General features: G+C 43.0%; 2 protein-coding genes across 3 annotated transcripts in view; one reads left to right on the top strand and one right to left on the bottom strand.

The window, feature by feature from the left end:
* The window catches only part of Plce1 (phospholipase C epsilon 1), a 262,100-nt gene extending 247,167 nt beyond the window's left edge, over positions 1-14,933 (top strand). The window contains exons 26-33 of one of the 2 annotated variants that reach the window (XM_050157296.1): positions 925-1,186; positions 1,963-2,081; positions 2,857-2,985; positions 5,101-5,310; positions 11,302-11,463; positions 12,451-12,669; positions 13,005-13,224; positions 13,931-14,933. In XM_050157296.1, coding sequence (XP_050013253.1) covers positions 925-1,186; positions 1,963-2,081; positions 2,857-2,985; positions 5,101-5,310; positions 11,302-11,463; positions 12,451-12,669; positions 13,005-13,193 — 1,290 coding nt within the window. In that variant the 3' untranslated portion in view covers positions 13,194-13,224; positions 13,931-14,933. The remainder of the gene's footprint in view (positions 1-924; positions 1,187-1,962; positions 2,082-2,856; positions 2,986-5,100; positions 5,311-11,301; positions 11,464-12,450; positions 12,670-13,004; positions 13,225-13,930) is intronic. The other variant, XM_050157303.1, reaches the window with a different exon arrangement.
* Positions 14,934-16,607: 1,674 nt separating this feature from the next.
* The window catches only part of Noc3l (NOC3 like DNA replication regulator), a 28,895-nt gene continuing 25,848 nt past the window's right edge, over positions 16,608-19,654 (bottom strand). The window contains exons 19-20 of the mRNA XM_050160386.1: positions 18,781-18,865; positions 16,608-18,237 (exon numbers count right to left, since the gene is read on the bottom strand). Coding sequence (XP_050016343.1) covers positions 18,109-18,237; positions 18,781-18,865 — 214 coding nt within the window. The 3' untranslated portion in view covers positions 16,608-18,108. The remainder of the gene's footprint in view (positions 18,238-18,780; positions 18,866-19,654) is intronic.

Here is a 19,654-nt window from a genome sequence, read left to right on the forward strand (position 1 = left end):
TTTTAGCAAGGGTAGAATGTTGGTTTATCTTTCTACCGAAGGCTACTGTAGGTCTCACGGAAACCCGGGAGAGTGGTAACTAAGGTGCCTATTAACAGCAAAGTGGTCGCTGTCTGCCAGCCTCTCTCAGCAAAGGTCTGTACCTGCTACAAAGATGTCTACCCTGTCCCCTATCCTAAACTCTCCAGCCCAAGGCTGGACTTCCCTATCCCCAGCTTCTCTGATTCCTATACAACCTAGCTACTTTGGCTACTTGGTCCTTTTGCCCTTTTTGTCTCTTGGCTGCCTCTCTTGGTTCCCACTCTCCTGGCTCTTGGCTTCTGATTTTCCCCTCTCCCCTACCCCTCTCGTCACATGGTCCAGTTCAGTCTGCTGGCCATGTTCAGTCTGAACCATTCCCGATGCCTCTGACTGTACTCTCCCTCACATCTACAATAAGACTTCTCCTCCGACCCATACTTAGAGCATTGTACACCCATTTCATCTGTTTCTTTTATTCAGCTATGAATTAATTTTTGTTAGCAGTGTTCCATGACTTGCTTCAAAACTATTGAAGAAGATTTTGTAGTTGTAAAATATAATTCTGCAGCATTTAAAATAGAAAATAAATGGCAAACTCCTGTTTGCATGGAATAGGTCTTCTTTCTTCTTGGCATCTAAGAAATGCCATTTCATGTCAGTGTTTCTTTTTATCATATTTCAAACTTTGTCCAGCGAGAGGTTCAGTTCAGTGAATGATATAAGCCCGATAGGATTTTCAAGCCTTCTAGCCACGTGATTACCTGATGACAATCTCTGTGTTTGTTTACTGATCACTCACCGTCTCCATTGCAGCGTTCTCTGTGGACAGAAGCTAAGAGAACTGGTGGTTTCTGTGCTTCTCTTCTGTCTCTGTGACCTTGATCCTTTATCGTCCCCATTCAGATCATCTCTGGCCAAAACGTGTGCCCCAGTAACAGCACCGGAAGTCCTTGCATCGAGGTTGACGTCTTGGGCATGCCGCTGGACAGCTGCCATTTCCGCACGAAGCCCATCCACCGAAACACGCTTAACCCCATGTGGAACGAACAGTTTCTCTTCCGGGTTCACTTTGAAGACCTTGTGTTTCTTCGTTTTGCAGTTGTGGAGAACAACAGTTCGGCAATAACAGCTCAGAGAATCATTCCACTCAAAGCTTTAAAACGAGGTAGAGCCTGCAGTGGCCTTGCCCCAAGGAGAGCCGATAGTGCTATTCTCAGGCGTTGTTCCCCAAAGAAGTCCCATGGCTCCCACCAGGGGTCCATTATTCAGGCCATTACAATTACTAGAGAAGTGTGAGGAAGGACAGAGAAGCAAAAGTCAGCTGTTTCAAGAGTATCTGTGTGCCATTCCCCAGTCTAATCGCTTTAGATAAGAATCTATCGCAAGCTTTATTCCTCTGCCCAGGTGTATGTCAATGAGATACACGATTAGCAAATAGACTTCCTCCTAATCCTGATGTTTTAAGATTTCCTGGTTTTCTATTTTTAATGTGTATGGTGAGCACCTTCCTATATTAATAATCATACAACTCCAGTACCATCTTTACTGTCTGCATATTGCTGCATTTTGTATTTATATACGATCTCTTGCTATTAAAATATTTTATAATGAAAGGTTTTCTAAAGTGGATATTAACCTTTAGTAAAGCAGAGATAGTAGCTGCTTTGGTCTCAAAACCATCAGGATTCTCTATTTCTTTGTCGTTTGAGTTTAATGATTGCCTATTTGAGTCTAAGTTAGAAAGAGTACTGGACAAGTTGAGTATTCATCGACAGTGCAGGAACCTCCCCCAGGGGACAGCTCTCTGACAGTGAAAGAGTTCTGCTGGCTTGCCTGTTACCATCCACTGCCCATTCTGGGAGTGGATTGACCTCCATGGAGATATCTGTAGAGCTCAGCTGGTCTTGCCTAACAGGCTTCCCCAATTCCGCATCCCTCCAGGTTATCGGCATCTTCAGCTGCGGAACCTCCACAATGAAATATTGGAAATCTCCAGCTTATTCATCAACAGCAGAAGGATGGAAGAAAATACCTCTGGCAGCAGCATGCCGGCCTCTTTGGTAATTAAGATCTTATTCCACCCAACATACATCTACGGGACTGCTACATTGACGAGGGACTCCCCTGTGGTACAACAGAGGGGCCAAGGAGTCGTTAATTAGGCAGCCATGGAAATGATAACACCCGTGGCTGACACTTGGTGCTCACATCCGCACTAACGCACTGGTTAAGACTCCACATCCAGGGATGCTGAAGAGCCCCTGGACCAGGGCTTACCCCTCTCAGCTGGGGTCGTTTATGTAAACAAGGAACACTGCTCTAATTTACTGCTTGATTCTATTTTTCTTCCTCTGTAAATTAAAAATATATGTGACAGTGTGTCCAGTTTCCCTGTGTTCACAGGCTCAGGCCCTTTCTTGGACCACCTTCATCTTATATTGTCCTGCTTTCTCCTCTGGCCTCTCTCTCCCTTGTCTCTCTCTTTCTTCTCTGTGTACCCCTGCCCTTATTTTCTTGGGTTGCCTTCCTTTCTCCTTTTTTTTTTTTTATCACACTATAAAAACCTTGGCTCGCGTTTGTATCACCCAAGGAGCTTTTAAAAAGTGAAAACTAGCACACGTTTCATAGGAGCGCAATCCCCACTCGTGCTGGAAAGAAGCTGTCATTTCAGGAAGTTAGTACTCTGGTGACTGGATTTCCTCATGGCTGGTGAGGAGATCACAGCATCAGCATGCAGCAGGTTACACGTGGGTCCTAGAAATGTTGTGTTGAATAGAGCCTAGAACTTCTATGTTACCGAGGATGCACGAAAAACCATGTGCTCTTCATTGACAGATGTTTAATTCTGAAGAGAGGAAATGTTCTCAGACTCACAGAGTCACCGTGCATGGTGTCCCAGGTCCAGAGCCCTTTGCTGTTTTCACTATAAATGGAGGCACCAAGGCAAAGCAGCTTCTCCAACAGGCAAGTCCACTGAACCCATGGTTAAAGAAATTTAGTCTCCAAAACGTATGTGTGTGTGCAAATATATATGCATATATGTATTCACATAAATCCGTAAAAGTCCATGTTGATGGTGTGTCCTTTATTTCCTTATCTATAGTCCATTTGTTTATCTTTACATGGTGGGGCTTGAACCTACAGCCTTGAGCATGCTAGGCAAGTGTTCTACCACTGAGCTACAACCACAGACCTTTTATTTTAATTTTGAGATAGGACTCCCCCAGGCTGACCTTAAATTTACAGTCCTCCTGGCTTTGCTGACATATCTTTGGATTGTTTGAAATCCTAAGAATAGTGTCAGGGTTCTTGGTACCACTAGACAGGCTAGCTCAACCTTAGGAGAGTCCCTGTGATTCCGTGGCCTGACTTCCCACACACTCTTTCATCATTAGCCCGTTTTAGAACTACTACTCCTTGAGGGTAGACCAAGGAGAGCACTGACCAAGAGGAGTACCCTGGGCCTTCCTTCAAAGTCGGTGTATATGGTGAAACGTAGCAGGAACCATATGATGCATGGCAGAATTAAAAGCCATTTGAGCAGCAGTGCATAAATATTAATATTATTATATTATTAATATTAATTATCTCTATCATTTAAGGGCACATCTATCTGGATAGTGCAACATTTTGCCCACTATTTTATAACTGACTTAAGTAGCATCATAGTAAACAGCTTTAAGGTCCAAATTTTACAGACAACCCAACAGAAACTACTGCCAAAGATTTGGTTTTATTTTCCTTGATGACTTTTGAGTCAATTAATTCATAAGGTTCAGTATCAAATCACTACTAAGAGTCTATAAAATCAAGGGAACTTCCCACAGCCACTAAGGAAAGCAGAACCATATTTTCACCCCATGCAAATAAACAAATGAGGCCTCAGTGCTGAGAGAAAGGGGTGTTGAGTTTCTTGAGGAGATGACAGCACCAAGAGAACCTTTGGAAACTCGCCACCCTGACTCCTTCTTGTAGAAACATATGTGTGCATGATCCAAATTGTTTACCTTGGCCCCCATAGAATTACCAGCATGCAGCTTTAGGATAAGGGCTCAAGGAGAGGGATAAGAGTTGGGAGAATTTTCTGCTCCTACCATCCTTAGCGCCTTATACTGTGCTTCCCCTCCACGTGAGAAATATTAACTGTGGCCATTTCCTCATTGAGGAACCTGGTGTTGGCTTAATCCATGCCAGGTGGTGGCAGTAGGCTCCCACCATGCAGCCTCCTCTCGCGGGAAGGGAACAAGAAGATGTCTTCGTTATCACTGGCACTTCATCAGCAATCTACACGACAGGAGTGAGAAAGACAACACCAGTAAGACTCTAATGATGGCTGGCGCTTGTTGAGTGCTCCTAATGTCTTGCATGGCGCTTAACGCCTCCATCATAAGCCCAAAGAAGAGATTGTTACTGTGAGTGTCCCATTTTATAGATACACTCCAAAGACACCCTCATGCACGCTAAGCTGAGCAAGTGCTCTACCACTGAGATGTTCTCAACTCAAAAAAGTCTTAAATGGAAATCTAAGGCCTAGGACTGACTTCAAAGCTCTGTCTTAACCACTCCATCGGATTGTGCAGGCCAGAGTCCACAGAGAAACAACTCTTTGGACACAGTGTCAGGAATCTCCCGAAAGGAGAATTACCAGACGGGACCTTAGCCTTGTGAGCCTTCCACGACAGGATGGTTGTTTCCACGGTGAGAAAAGAGATGGTGTTTTCAGGCTGCACAGGATTCTTTGCATCAGCCCTTTGTTGCAAGGTTTCAAAGAACCAAGTTCACGGAGTAAGAAACCTGAGGTTTTAATTCAATAGAATCTCTCGTTCCAGCATTGGGAAAATTAGTTATGCTGCTGTATGGGGTTTATAAATAAATTGTGCCTTTGCCCAGAGTGAGCATAAACCATCCGTTTGGGACATATAAGAATTATTACAGCTCTAGAAAGAATTGTGCCACACTCCCAAGTAGGCATCTCTTATAAACTGCCCAGCAAACCTGTCAGAACCTTAGGAAAACAGACTCGTGTTGAGTGTGTGCCACTCTTCAGAGATGTGCCTAATGCCCTTGCTTCTTCTTTAGATTCTGGTGATAGACCAGGACACCAAACTCACCGCCACAGACTGTTTTCTGATGGAAGAGAAGCATTTTATATCTAAGGAGAAGAATGAGTGCAAGAAACAGCCATTCCAGAGAGCTGTGGGTCCAGAAGAAGATATCGTGCAGATTTTAAACAGCTGGTTCCCAGAAGAAGGCTACGTAGGCAGGATCGTCTTAAAGTCCCAGCAGGAAGTAAGTGCCACCTGGACACAGCCTGCGTGATGACGGCTCAGTGTGTCATCAGCCAGCAGCCACCGAATACCTTCCTCAGATCCTGAATGACTGGTCTTTGAAACCTCGTTCAGATTATTCTTCTCAAGTAAACATGGGAAAATGGTTTTAATTTCTTGCACATAGTCAGATAGCTAACTAAAGACACTCAGCCTTGTAAAACGAAGGAAGCAGGAACCTAAAGGATTCCTGTGCGAGGCCACCGCTGTGAGTCAGTGCTGTATTTGTAAGTGTGTAGCTGTTGCTGTAAGGGTTGCTTTAAACCCGCAGCCCTATGGAAATGGCCTAGGCTGCCCTCCCCTGTAGACGCCTGTCCTTCAGATAGCACCAGTCACTGGTATCCACGTGTGATGATGCCATGTCTGCTGATCTGATCACCAAGATAGTGAAGATTGGTGGGCAGATAGTCCAATAGGGATGTGATGGACACAGGTGAGTCATGTCCTCATCTACACCACCCCCACCTCCCAGGACAGAAAAAAACAGCAAGAAATATTGTTATTCCACTCATGTGATTTAAAACTTATGAATTATTTATCGGTGGCATTTTCCACTTAATATTTTTAAACCATAGAAAGCAAAGGCTCAGGTGAGGGGAGCCGCCACACTGCCTAGCACAGGAACTGCTGACTCTCTTCTTAGTGTCTGATAAAGCTCTTGCCTAGCTGGGCATATCCAGCTTGTACAGTCTGGGCAAAGATCCCCAGATCTGAAAGATGACAAAATCTGGAGCCCATCGGGTCCCAAGTTTCTTAAATGAGGGATCATCAACATCTGAAAGGTTCTGGCTTCTACATTCGCTCATTGTGTCTTTAAAATAGTCTATCTAGATCATCTCTCACACTTAGTCAGTATTAGTACAAGTTTATATGTGCTGAAACCCTATGGTTGTCCCCATGAAAGGAAGGTAAGCAACAACTTTCATACTGACTCCTAATCCATTGACCCTTGCTTGAGATTGTCTGTGGAGCAGTTTTCTTCGCAGAACAACCTAGGTAGTGCCCACTCCCTTCCTATTCCCTTCTACAGTGGGATATAAAGCCATTGCTCCAGCCTTATACCATCAGGCCTTGCGACAAGTCAAGTGATGAACAGTCAAATTGTTTCAACAATTTAATTAAACACATATTTGATAAGTACCCAATGTGTACATGACCCTGTTCTGGGTCCTCCCCCAGTCAAGGGTCTTTAGTGTATAACAGGGCTTTGGCTAGTTGAATGCCCATCAGAAACACATGTGTGCTGGGAAGGTGAGCTAGCGCTCCTCACCAAGTCTTCCATTTTCACTTTCTAGTTAGCCACTGCAAGCATGGTCTGCTAGCCAGACACAACACCAGCTTCTCTCTGGGCTCAGAGCCACCACTTTCCTTCTCCAATCTTGCCTCCGACTGTAAAAGGTCATACTTTAAGCAAAGAAACATGGTCATCTTCCTCACTTTTTCCATCAGGTGTGTGAAGGCAGAGACTAAGCTCACAGTGCTTTATGGGAAAACATCAGAGGGCTCTCAGGTAGACTTTTGAAGCCATCTTTAATTTCTCCCTAAGTCTTTCCTGTTTATAAATGTCTCGCTTCATCAATTAGCTACCTATAAAAAAGTAGGCCCTAAGTGGCAGTTTCAGTAAATAAGTTAAACTTTAGAGAATTGAATGGGCTCAGACACCCATTTTCTGTGTCCTCGTGATGTAAAAGGAAGCTAAGATTCAGAGGCGTTAAAACAATGGCGGGGTCATGACAGAAAGAACAAGCCTTGTGGCTGTGATTGCATGCTCTTTCTGCCACCCTCTGCTGCCACGGCAGGAATTCCGCTCTCAGCCCCTGAGGATTATCCACAGACCTGTGCTATGGGAGGTAACGGGGCAGTCAGCATGGACTTCATTATGTAGGTGGAAAGGCCGGGGAGTTTATGACGCCAGTGGGTCGCCTAATGTATGTGACAGCGGACAGTAAAACCTTCCAGAATGGATGCTTAATAAAACTCGCAGGGAGAGCAGCAGTCTGAAGGAGGGGGAGGTAAATCACTAGGGATTTCTCAAACTTTTCCTGGTGAGTAGACTGTAGTAGTTCTCCACATACCTCTGTGGAGAGGAGGTTCTTATGACTGAAACATATGTCAAAGGAAAACGAGTCATATTTGGTGATTTAGGTTTGCCTGGTGCAGTGATGCCTCATAAATATTTATTAGGGCCAGAGGTAATACATAGCACTAGAGTAAATACCTAGCTTGCACAAGGGTGCTGTGTTTCAGTATCTACTGATCCTTATACTTACTATTTCATTAATTAATACCTCATTGATTATTGAATGCTAGAGGGCACTATCATCACTGCAAAGATTTGCATTTATTTTATAGGGTAAAACTAATCATCTCTACAAGCCGTTTGTCTGGGCATGGTGGTGCACACCTTTAATCCCAGTAGACTCTCTTGAGTAGAGACAGGCAGATCTCTGTGAGTCCAAAATCAGCCTGGTCTGCTTCTTGAGTTCCAGGACAGCCAGGGCTATGTAGAGACCCGGTCTCAAAAAAAAAAAAATATTTCCAGGTTCTATTGGTAATTTCTCCATTCTTCTCCCTGCCTGTTATACTCTTCTGATGTTCTAGGCAGTGTATCCTCTGACTGCATTCACATCACCTAACTTCTGTGACTTGCTTGCCTGGCCTGTAAAATCTGAAAACAGCAGCAGGTTAGCCTCTCCAAGTGATCATAAAGTGCATATGTGTACAGTATGTAGGGAATGTTTAGTTAAAAAGTGTTTCATTGAGGCCACTGTTGTTATTCTCTATTCACCATCTAAGGCAAAAAATACCTTTAAAAGTAAATGAACTCTTGCATGCATGATGGTGCATCTGTTTAATCCCAGCACTCAGGAGGCAGAGGCAGGAGAATCTCTGTAGACCAGGCTGTCCTCAAACTCACATAGAGGGACTGTATCTCAAAAAGGAAAAAGAAAGAAAGAAAGAAAGAAAGAAAGAAAGAAAGAAAGAAAGAAAGAAAGAAAGGAAACTCTAAATAATGTTCTAAGGTTCAAAAATGACACACTCTCTTCTACCATGGACCCCATTACTTTATGTACTAAGTCTAAAAATTAATTTTAAAATAAAAGAGCTTGGTGTATTGGTGCATATCTGTATTCTGGCACTTGGGCCATGGAAGCAGAAGAATAAGGTCAGCCTCAGCCACATAGAAAATTTGAGGCTAACCTCGTCCTTATGAACCTGTCTCAAAAATAAATAAAGGGCTAGAGAGATGGCTCAGCAGTTAAGGCACATACTGCTCTTACAGAGAACCCAAGTTCGAGTCACCCATAAAAGTAGCAAGTACAGTGGTGTGTCTGTAACCCATCATGGAGGTGCTGAGACAGACAGATCCTGAGAGCTGTCTGACCAGCCAGCTGTACAGAAAACTCGGGCTACAGGTTCAGTGAGAGAGCAACAGAGGAAGATGCCTAATTTCGACCTCTGGCTTCCATACACAAACACACACACACACACACACACACACACACACATACACAGACAAACTAACCAAAAAAAAAACCATAAATTTTTCTTGAGACAGTGTCTCACTATGTAGCCCTGACTAGCTATGTAGACTTTGCTATGTAGACCAGACTGGCCTTGAACTCACAGAGATTCACCTGTCTCTGCCTTCCTAGTGCTAGGGTTAGAGGTGTGCGCGCCACACCTAGCAAAATATGCATTCTTGCTGATCTTATGAAGCAACTTAGAATTTTCCTCTGTGTATGTGTGTTCATATGTACAGTTGTGCATGTGGAGGCCAGAGAACCACCACACGTATTCTTCAGAAGTCATCTGCCTTGTTTTCTTTGAGACAGGATCTCTCACAGGACTTGGATCTCACCAAGCAGGCTATGTTGACAGCCCAGCAAAACACCTTTACTGCTCCACCTCCACTGTTAGGTTGAGCAAAGTCGGAAACAGGTCGTGTAAGCTGTATGGGTTGTGACTTCAGGTTTCTGGAAGAGGCTGGGGCAGATCCTTCCCAGACTCAGTTAGTTTGGCACCACCTGGTGGCAGTTTCCCAGTCTGACTTAAGTATCAATGGGAGCAATCCTCTGGGTGATGGGACCAACAGAAACTTGCAGGCCAGTGGCAGCAAACCTTGAATTCTTCTGGCTAATTAGCATCATTTCTGTAGTCTGTCTGTGGCAATCAGGTTACAAGAATGCTGGGAATAGAATTTCCTACATGAAGTCCTGACATCTGATAGGGTTGCCTACTACTGCCTCTGTCTCTCTTTTCTTGTAGACTATAATTTTAAACTGTTGTCATTTGAAAATGGGGCAGCCAGGTAGTGATGGTGCACACCTCTAATTCCAGCACTTGGGAGGCAAAGGCAGAAGGATCTCTTAGTTCAAGGCCAGCCTGGTCTATAGACTGAGTTCCAAGACAGCCAGGGCTACACAGAGAGACTCTGTCTCAAAAAGGGGGGGGGGGCACTGATAAATGGAAGATTATATATATCACAACCCTATTCACACAATTCCAGGATTTTGTGTCTGTCTATTCACACGCTGGAAGATGCACTTATGTATCCATGAATGATGTTCACAGGGGTACACCACCTAACAACAGTGAGATTTCCTTTACAGACTTCTTTGCTCATTTGTTTGTTCATGAGAATGAGGTGATATAAAAAGGAGAGAATAGGAAAGGGTTTATCATTATGACTGTTTTTATTTGACTGTTTTTATTCATTCAGTTGTTTTGCATGCACATAAATCTATTTCCAAATACATGCCTGGTGCCCATGAAGGCCAGAAGACATCATTGGATATTTCTTGGAAGTGGAGTTACAGATGGCTGTGAGCCATCATGTGGGTACTGAGAATCAAACCCTGCTCCTCTGGAAGAGCAGCCAGTACTCTTAACTGCTGAGCTATTTTTCCAGTCCATTTGAATTTTTTTAATAAAACGAAAGTAGGGAACTAGAGAGATGGCTCAGCGGTAAAAAGCCAGCACTGCTACTGAAGAGGACTCGGGCTCAGCTCCTACTCACCACCCTCATGGTGGTTCATAACCACCTGTAACTCCAGGTCCAGGGCTCTGACACTTTCTTCTGACCTCCAAAGGTTCCGGCACTCGAGTAGTGCACATACATACATGTAGGCACACACGCATAAATTAAATAAAGAAATCTTTTGTAAAGATGATGCATACAAGCGAGAGGGAAATTGGATTTCACTAAAATTGACCCAAATCCAATTAGCCTGATACTAATTCTCATAGTGTTGGGAATCTCTCCACTGAAGTGTGGCTTACCTGCAGCCATTGTTTGGCCTTCTCACTGTGGGCTTTGCTTGCCCCGCCTGGGTGAGTATGCCATGCTTCCTGTTCCATGTCTAGTATTTCTCTTTTGTGCCTTGAAATGAGGAGGGAGGAGTAGGAGGGGGAAGGGGCACATGGGCCACAGCATGTGGGTGGAGCTCAGAGGAAAACGTTGTGCATTTGGTTTTCACCTTCCACATTTACACGCAGCCCACGGACTGGACACATCATCGGGCTTGCATGCCAGGCACCTTCACCCGCTGAGCCATCTCACCAGCTCCCGTGTCTAATATTCCTTAAATGTTAATGGTGTTTGGGGAATAAACTTCCCCTCAATGGAGCTTACTGTGTTCTTACTGGGCTTTCAGTGTATTTTCTTTCTAAAAGTTTGTAATTGATTTGGTCTCTCAAAATCCACAGCTAACAGGCACTTATAAACTGGTTTATTCTATGTGTGTGCCAGCATCAAGCCTTTCTTCCCCTCAGAAGCAGGTACATCTTTTTAGATTAGTGTATGAACTACTAGCTAATGTATGAACTATCCAACTAAGGTGATGTTTTTCACAATACCAAGATACAACTCAAATTTTTTGCTTGAATTATTTTGTCTTCTGAATCATATTACCAATTGCTCATATGTTTTCCTTTTTTAAAAAAAATATAGACCCTAGAAGAGAAAAGAATTGTCCAAGATGACAAAGAAGTGACGGTCTTGAGCTCGGAGGAAGAGAGTTTCTTCGTCCAAGTTCATGATGTCTCTCCAGAGCAACCCCGAACCGTCATCAAAGCCCCCCGGGTCAGCACTGCACAGGATGTCATTCAGCAGGTAAAAGTCTCCTTGGGGACCAGGGTGCAGTTCAGAGATACTGCCTGCCTGGCAGGCACGGGGTTCTGGGCTTCCGGCCTGGCAGGTACAGGGTTCTGGGCCACAAGGAGTCTCTCCTTTCCTCACTCCATGCCCCTTATTGATATAAATGACTGGGACAAACCATGTGGGTATTGACAGCTCATTTGTGCGTGAAGCTCGGCAATGGGGAGCTGGATGGGGGAATATGTCTCTTAAGGATGGGAAATAGCTGCTCAGTGTGCAACAGATATTTAGCTAACATCTACAGTGAGCTCGGATCTCTGCTGATAATGGGTTTAGGTGACATTGCAGAAATTACTCCAGAAACAGATGAGTAAATAACAAATGACCATCTCTGGAGGATGCCACAGAACACAAGGTGGAGGCCAGCTCTGACTGTTGACCAAATCCTCTCCTCTAGGTCAGGCTGTTTTTAAAACATGATTTCAGAGAACTGTTCCTCATGGCCTCTTCAGGGTTTACATTCATTGAACCCCTGCTTGAGAAGTGATATCGCACGGTAAACAGCACAGACCGCTGATCACACGGCTGAGGGTTCAATCCCGGCTCTATCCCTTACTCACTCAGTCTCCAGATCTCACTCAGAGCTGTGTCTGACTTACAGTGTGTTGACAAACTTCTTTTGGCGGGTGTGCGGTGGGGGGGGGGGGGCGCTCAGATTCTTTTCTGTTGAGTTAATCCTCCTCCTATGTCTGACTTCACTGGCCCATCCCAGGTGCTCTGACACCACTGTAAGTCAGACCATTTGGAAGCTAAGTGAGGTAGGTAGCCTGACGAGTGTTATAAGCCATAGCGACTCAAATGAAAGTGAGGCACTGAGGGAGCAGATTTGAAAATCTTTCCCATCACTCAGAGTCTGAGCCACTTTCCCACCTTAAAATTTCACCCAGGAGGGATGCAAACGTGGGAGACGCTTGACTAAGCAGACCCTAACTTATCTTTCAGACGTTATGCAAAGCCAAATATTCCTACAGCATCCTGAACAACCCCAACCCAGGCGACTATGTGCTTTTGGAAGAGGTGATGAAAGATGCGCCCAATAAGAAGTCTTCTGCTCCAAAGTCCTCACAGAGGATCCTTTTGGACCAAGAATGTGTGTTTCAAGCCCAAAGCAAGTGGAAAGGTGCAGGGAAATTCATCCTTAAGCTAAAGGAGCAGGTTCAGGTAACATGAAAGTTACTTTGCCGTCTGTGTAAATTCTTGATGGTCAGTCTCATCATATCAATTCAACCTGGGAACGGGTGAAATCTCTAGAAAGTTTGTAAGTCGAGTAGTTGGAAGGTACTTATTTTGTTTTCACTCTGCGGGGAGAAAAGACAAAACATCATGCTCTCGTGTGGCTAAAAGATCTTGGGATAGAGGTCTTTGGCCTATTGGCCCAAATCTTTACTTGCCAGAGAAGTACAAAGGAGTACATACTTCCTCTCTGAGAATGCCATGGGACTCAGGAGCCTGGGTTTACCTTTCCATCAAAGGTTTTTTTTTTTTATTCTATGTAGGCATCCCGAGAAGATAAAAGGAGGGGCATCTCCTTTGCAAGTGAACTCAAGAAACTCACAAAATCTACTAAGCAGCCCCGAGGACTCACCTCGCCTCCTCAGCTTGTGGCCTCAGAAAGTGTCCAAGTCAAGGAGGAGAAACCTGTGGGTGCCTTGTCCCCCAGTGACGCAGTGGGTTACCAGCAGTGACGGAGGGCGTGTTTGACCCAGGTATATTAAGGTACTGTAGCACAACACAAAGTACTTTGTAACACAGGATGGGCGCCTCCTGTCTTTTCAAGGGGCTTGTTCCATGAAGGCAGAAATGGTACCTCAACACAGTACCTGGGCTCTGAAATTATATGTGGTATTCCTGGGGCTGGAAAGACGGCTCAGAGGTTAAAAGCTCTTCCAGAAGACCCAGGTTCAATTCCTAGCACCCACAATGGAAGCTCACAACTGCCTATCTCTCCAATTCCAGGGGTTCCAACACCCTCACACAGACACACATGCAGGCAAAATAACAATGTACACAAAATAAAAATAAATCATTGAAAAAAAATCTTGTCTTTTTCTCCTTCCTTTTCTTTGTTGTTTAGGTACTCTGGGGTTGTGGACTGTAGGCTGGTTATTCTTTGCTTTATGTCTAAAAGACAAGATCTGCTGAGTAAATTGGGAGTTGGGGTGGCGGCGGGAGGGTGTGGAAGGGGAGAGGGGAGGAAGGAAGGGGAGTGGGAAAAGCATATAGCTCAATTAGTAAAGTCTAGAAAAAAAAAGAAATGTGTGTCACGACAGAATTAACACTGTTCTACCTTCGATGGACACCATGTTTTAACACTGCTGTGAGAGCTGTGGGCTTCTGTAGCTGAACAACTGAACCTGCGTAGGCTGTAAATATCGTGTTTCTTCGTATTCAACCCACTAATAAGCTCCTGTGGATGTTACAGGTGAAGACCCTTGGTGAGAAGCGCTGGAGAATGAACACGGCGGAGAAAACTTTACTTCCATCACATGGAAACTGCAGTGATGGTTTCTCAACTCCTGCCCTCTTCACGCGGAGGACAGGCAGGGTGGCACAGGGCAAGGACACCCAGGGCATTGCACAGATGCTACAGGTGGAAAAGCCAGGCCCAAGCTTAAGGCAACCAGCGTCATCTGTAAAGGGACAGGCGGTACACATTTTCGGGTCGGGGTCATACGCCTTCGACTCAGTTCAGTCACAGGAGTGCAAAGGCAGCTGCTGACAACAGGTACAAGAATGAACATGACTGAAAATAAAATCTTATTTATGGACACATGAATTGGAATTTCCTATCATTTTCACATATCACAAATCTTTCAAGTGTTCCATCCACTTAAGATTGTAAAAGCTATTCTTAAGATTAAGGGTCATACAAAAATGCATGAACTTGGCCCAAGGACCAGCTGGCTGACCCAACGTGGAGAACTGGGAACCAGAGGCACAGAGATTGGAAAACCTCAAGAACTGGCCATAGGTTTAATGAGCAGTGGAAGCCTAGGGCATTGGAAATGTAAATATGTCCTGTAAGGTTTGTTAACAATTATTCAAATTAGTTCCTATATTGTGTACCAAGGTGCACTCTTTAGGCTGCCGTTTTGCAAATAGAAACGTTCTTTTTTTCAAAGCTATTATTCATTTGCCCACAGATTGTTCCAATTTCAGTTCTCACAAAATGAATTTAGAATGATGTACAATTTAATATCTACTGAGTTGTGACGTCTTAATAAGACCAATCATTTTTAAAAGCAAAAGCAGATTAAGTTGATGTTTAAAGTAGACTTATTTATTTTGCAATGTTTGTACTGACACTGTACTTGTGTATTTATTAGACATAGCTTTCTTGATATTGCTATGGTTACAAGCATTAGTGGTTCAATCTATTTCAAGACTTCCTAAAAATAAAACATTTGAACATGAAAAGTGCTAGACATCTAGTGCAATGGCGTCTGATTTACTGAAGAGCCACGGATCCGGGTCACACTTGCCATCTGATGTAAATTATTTATAAAACTGTCCATCACAAAACTGTCAACTAGCTGGGCGGTTGTGGTGCACACCTATGATCCAAGCACTTGTGAGGCAGAGGCAGGTGGGTCTCTCTGAGATCGAGGCCAGCCTGATCTACAAAGTAAGTTGCAGGACAGCAGAACTGTTACACAGAGAAATCCTGTCTCGAAAAACAAAAACAAACAAACAAACAAAAAAAAAAAACAGCAAAGTCAACTAAATGCGATGTATTCTTCTCATTCTTGAAATGAAGCACAACATTGTGACTTACCAGACTGAAATACGTGTTCCTTCAGAGTAAAGCCTACATTTTATCTTCTTATTGGCGTTGTTCCATTTGAAGACATTTTTCTTCAAATTATAAAGCACACTAAAAATCCTGACTTTTGCTTGGAGAGTTTCTTTTACCAATTATAGAATGAATAAAATCCCTTCTTTGCGCATTCTAAAAGGAGACCTGTCAAAAATACACTGCAGAGCTTTCATGTCGGTGGAAGAGTCCCGCTGCGCCACCGTTCTCTTGCCAACAAAACTCAGACTATTCTCATTTTGGCAGTTGCATGGCACTAACGGTTCCCTTTGAAATAAAGTAATAGGTCTGTAACAAGTACACAGCACTGCCGCATTTTTAAAACATATCCTGGAGACATTTTATCAAGTTTCTATAAATGAAGGAGATCAAATGATTCTGACACTGGGCTGGGTAATGCTGCATTTTTAATCTATGAATTTCCTGACCTGGCATCAAAGATGCAGGAGGACCAAGGCCGTTTCACTCTTACCTTTAAGTGCCTGGTGTGCTGCTGAGCACACAGTAGGTGCTCAAGATCTGTCTTCAAAAGAATTAAGGCTGTAGTTTAATATATCCCTCAAGGTATATGTGCCTGTGATTATTAATGCCTATAATAGTTATCTCCAAGAAGGGAAACATTAATAAGCCTATATAAAAAGTTAATGTATACGTATAGTTCATCCTCAAATATGTATGTCATTCAAATGCTAGTTGTATAGATTTATGGTCCAACTGTGACAATAAACGGAAAAGTCTAAAACAGTCATGAAATACCCAACCAGTCCATTTCTATTTTAAAACTGGCTTTTCACTTACGTATGTCGTTGCTGCCAAAGTGAAGCATAAATGTACCGGTGTTAGAAAACAATTGATACATATATACAGATAGATCTTTTGGTTGTGTATACAAATATTTCTAACATTCCTGAAATGTTTTTAGTCAAACAGTAGAATTTAAGAAAGTTGTATGCTGAACCATACCTTTTCTCATCATTAATAATCAAGCCTTAGCTGGGTGTAATGGGAGGCAAAGTCAAGAGTTTCTCTGTGAGTTCAAGGTTGGCCTAGTGAACATAGTGAGTTCCAGGACAGCAAGGACTACATAGGGAGACCCTGTCACAAAACAAGAAACAATTAAAGCCTTAAAAATGTGGGCATGGTGGTGAACACCTTTAATTCCAGGCAGAGCTCTCTGAGTTCCAGTAAAGCCCAAGTTATAAAGTGGGACGAGAGAGAGAGAGAGAGAGAGAGAGAGAGAGAGAGAGAGAGAGAGAGAGAGAGAGAGAGAGAGAGAGAGAGAGAGAGGAGGAGAGAGAGAGAGAGAGAGAGAGAGAGAGAGAGAGAGAGAGAGAGAGAGAGAGAGAGAGAGAGACTGGAACTCAATGTAAGAATACGCCCATATTCAAGCTGGTAATTGTCCCCCAGTGCTCTCTCCTCCAATACCTGCCGACCTCTTCTCTGCCCAGACACCCACACACCCAGCTTAACTCTCAGAAGGAGTAAGGGCTGGCTTTAAATTGATTAACTGGTCACTGTTCCCGAGTCTGCTGGATGGTAAGAGGATTTTCTGTTTTCATATTTTCATTAGGAAAGAGCTCTCAGGCCCAGAAAGACTGGCTTCTATGGTGCTGAATCAACAGTCTATTTACCTGAACTGCTTTTCACTAACAGTGAAAAAAACAAAACCTCCACAAGACTATGAAGTAGAAAAGGAAGCTATTTTATTCAACTATTAATAGCAGAAAATATCTATGTACACCTTTCATACGTCACCTCTACATATGGCAATAGCTACTATATAAAATAATGGTTTATAACTATTTATAAAGCATATACAGTTTTATCTGTAAGAATTAAAAAAAAAACCACTTTACTAGTTAGTCAGCACCAGTGTCGCTATAGCACAACAGACATCTCAGCCCTACTTGCGTCCTACTGAGCAACTTACCCCCATCACTCTAGTGTAAAAGAATAAACACAGCTTCAAAGATTCCAGAATCACATTCAACTTTCTTTGAACTAGCCATAAGAGCACTCACTCCTTTACCTTTTGTTTGTTTGTTTCTTAGAGACAGGGTTTCTCGGTATAAAAGTCCTGGTTGTCCTGGAACTCACTCTGTAGACCAGGCTGGCCTTGAACTCAGAGATCCACCTGCCTCTGCCTGAGTGCTGGGATTAAAGTGATGCACCCACACTCCCAGGGCAATACTCATTCCTTCTAAAGGTCAGATCTGGTTATTACATGTATCATTAAATAGAAGCCAATGAACAAGAATCTAATTTTAAGCTATCTTTTAAAAATCCTTACTAAGAATTTTTTGCTTTCATCTATGGTGCTGCAATCACAATATTTATTTAGTTATAAAGAGGATTTAATAACTGTCTTGCTCATTTTTTGTCAACTTGACATACACTAAAGTCACCCATGAAGAGGGAACCCAAACTAAAGAACTACCTCCATCAGACTTGCCTATGAGAATGTCTGTAGGGTGCTTACAAAATTAATAACCGATGTTGTAGGGCTCAGCCCACACCTCATGGGCGGTGCCATTCCTGAGCAAGCTGGCCTGGGTTGTATAAGAAAGCAAGCCGAGTAAGCCATAAAAAACAAATGAACAGCGTCTTCTTCGAGTTCAGAAGTGGCCTCTGCTTCGGTTCTCATATAATTGTTCTCAGGAAGTTTTCCTTGAACACGAAGAAAAAGACCCTCATGTATTGTGTGTGTTGTGTGTCTCTGAATATGCGCATATAAATATATGCACAAATAAATATATAAGACAGTCCACTGACTCTTCACCTTTAGGCTACTGTGAAGATGTTTTCAAACATTTGGTGAAATCCAGCAGTGTCTCAGTAGCAGCTTCATTGCAATATCTTTTGATTAGTTGATTTAAATCTTCATTCAAAAATGAGTCTCCTTGTAAAAATTTATCCTGGAAAAAAAAGATTAAAATTAATGGTTAAAACTACTCATACTGTGCCAGGTGGTGGTGGCACACACCTTTAGTCCCAGCACTCAGGAGGCAGAGGCAGGTGGGTCTGTGAGTTCAAGGCCAGCCTGGTCTACAGAGTGAGTTCCAGACCAGCCAGAGCTATACACAGTGAGTTTTTTTGCCTCAAAACAAACAAAATAAATAAATAAATAAATAAAAAAGAAATACAGTAATGAGAGATGTCCAGTCGGGTCTTGGATGTTCCCAATATTGAATGAAAATCTTATCAACTATCAACCATCTCTATAGAATTTTAGCCCCATGTATCCAACTCTCAACTCCCAGAGCCAGGCCTTTGCGGTCAATACCTGTAGTATCAATTCATGGAAGGCTAAGGCAAAACAATCCTAAATTCAAGTCACCCTGGACTACAAAGCAATACTCTTGACTCAAAAAAAGGAAAAAAGAAAATTGGGCAGTTGAATTGATAATAAATACACTGATTTAATGTTTATTTCTTCTATTAAAAAAAGTATCACATACCTTCTTTTTAGAGTTTGAAGGTTCAACAGGAGGGTTGAATGTCATTGCTGCCATGCTGTAAGTCTCAAAAAGTTCAACTGCAGATCTATAATTTAAGAAATATTAAGATATGCAGAGAAACTACCGTTAGCTATATAACTTTAAGAGCTACATTGTATCTGAAGAATAACATCAAGCATTCAATCAACTCATTCATTTAACATACAAACTAGTCAGGCTTGGTGGCAATTTAGAATCAGAGGCAGCAATTTAATCCTAGCAATTGAGAAGCAGAGGCAGGCAGATCTCTGTATATTCAAGGCCAGCCTGGTCTACAAAGCAGTTCTTGGACTGCCAGAGGTACTCAGAGAGGCCCTGTCTCAATACTAAATAAATGAAACCTAACTCCTCTGTAGTATCAACACTATCTTACTAAAGTTACCTCAGAAAAATCTAGTATTCACACTCAGAAATGCAGGCCTACAGCCCAAGAAGATTGCTAAGCAGATGTCGACCAGCTCGTATGACTGAATCCCAATTCAACTAGTGATACTGATGATAAGCAATTAATCTGTCACTGACTTTAAATATCACTCAACCCTTCAGCTATTAACCTGGATGAAAAACAAGGACAGGACACTCACGACAGAAAATATGTCAATACCCAGACTACCTAAGTAAACCTTGGTCAGCTGGGGTTACTAGGAGCCACATTAGCCCAATGAGAGACACAAGGACTGCACTCACACCCCAAGCTTCATTCCCCAAGAGAAGAAAGCATTTTCCACTGACCAAGCCTTACAGACAAACCTGGGCTTCATCTTACCCCGGAAAAGGAAAACTGGCACAGAGGAGGCAAATGATCAAGATGATTAATGAAAATACACCAGAAGAA

The sequence above is a fragment of the Alexandromys fortis genome, unplaced genomic scaffold, assembly GCF_014885135.2.
Source record: "Alexandromys fortis isolate MF-2015 unplaced genomic scaffold, M_Fortis_MF-2015_v1.1 scaffold_10, whole genome shotgun sequence".
Lineage (NCBI taxonomy): Eukaryota > Metazoa > Chordata > Mammalia > Rodentia > Cricetidae > Alexandromys > Alexandromys fortis.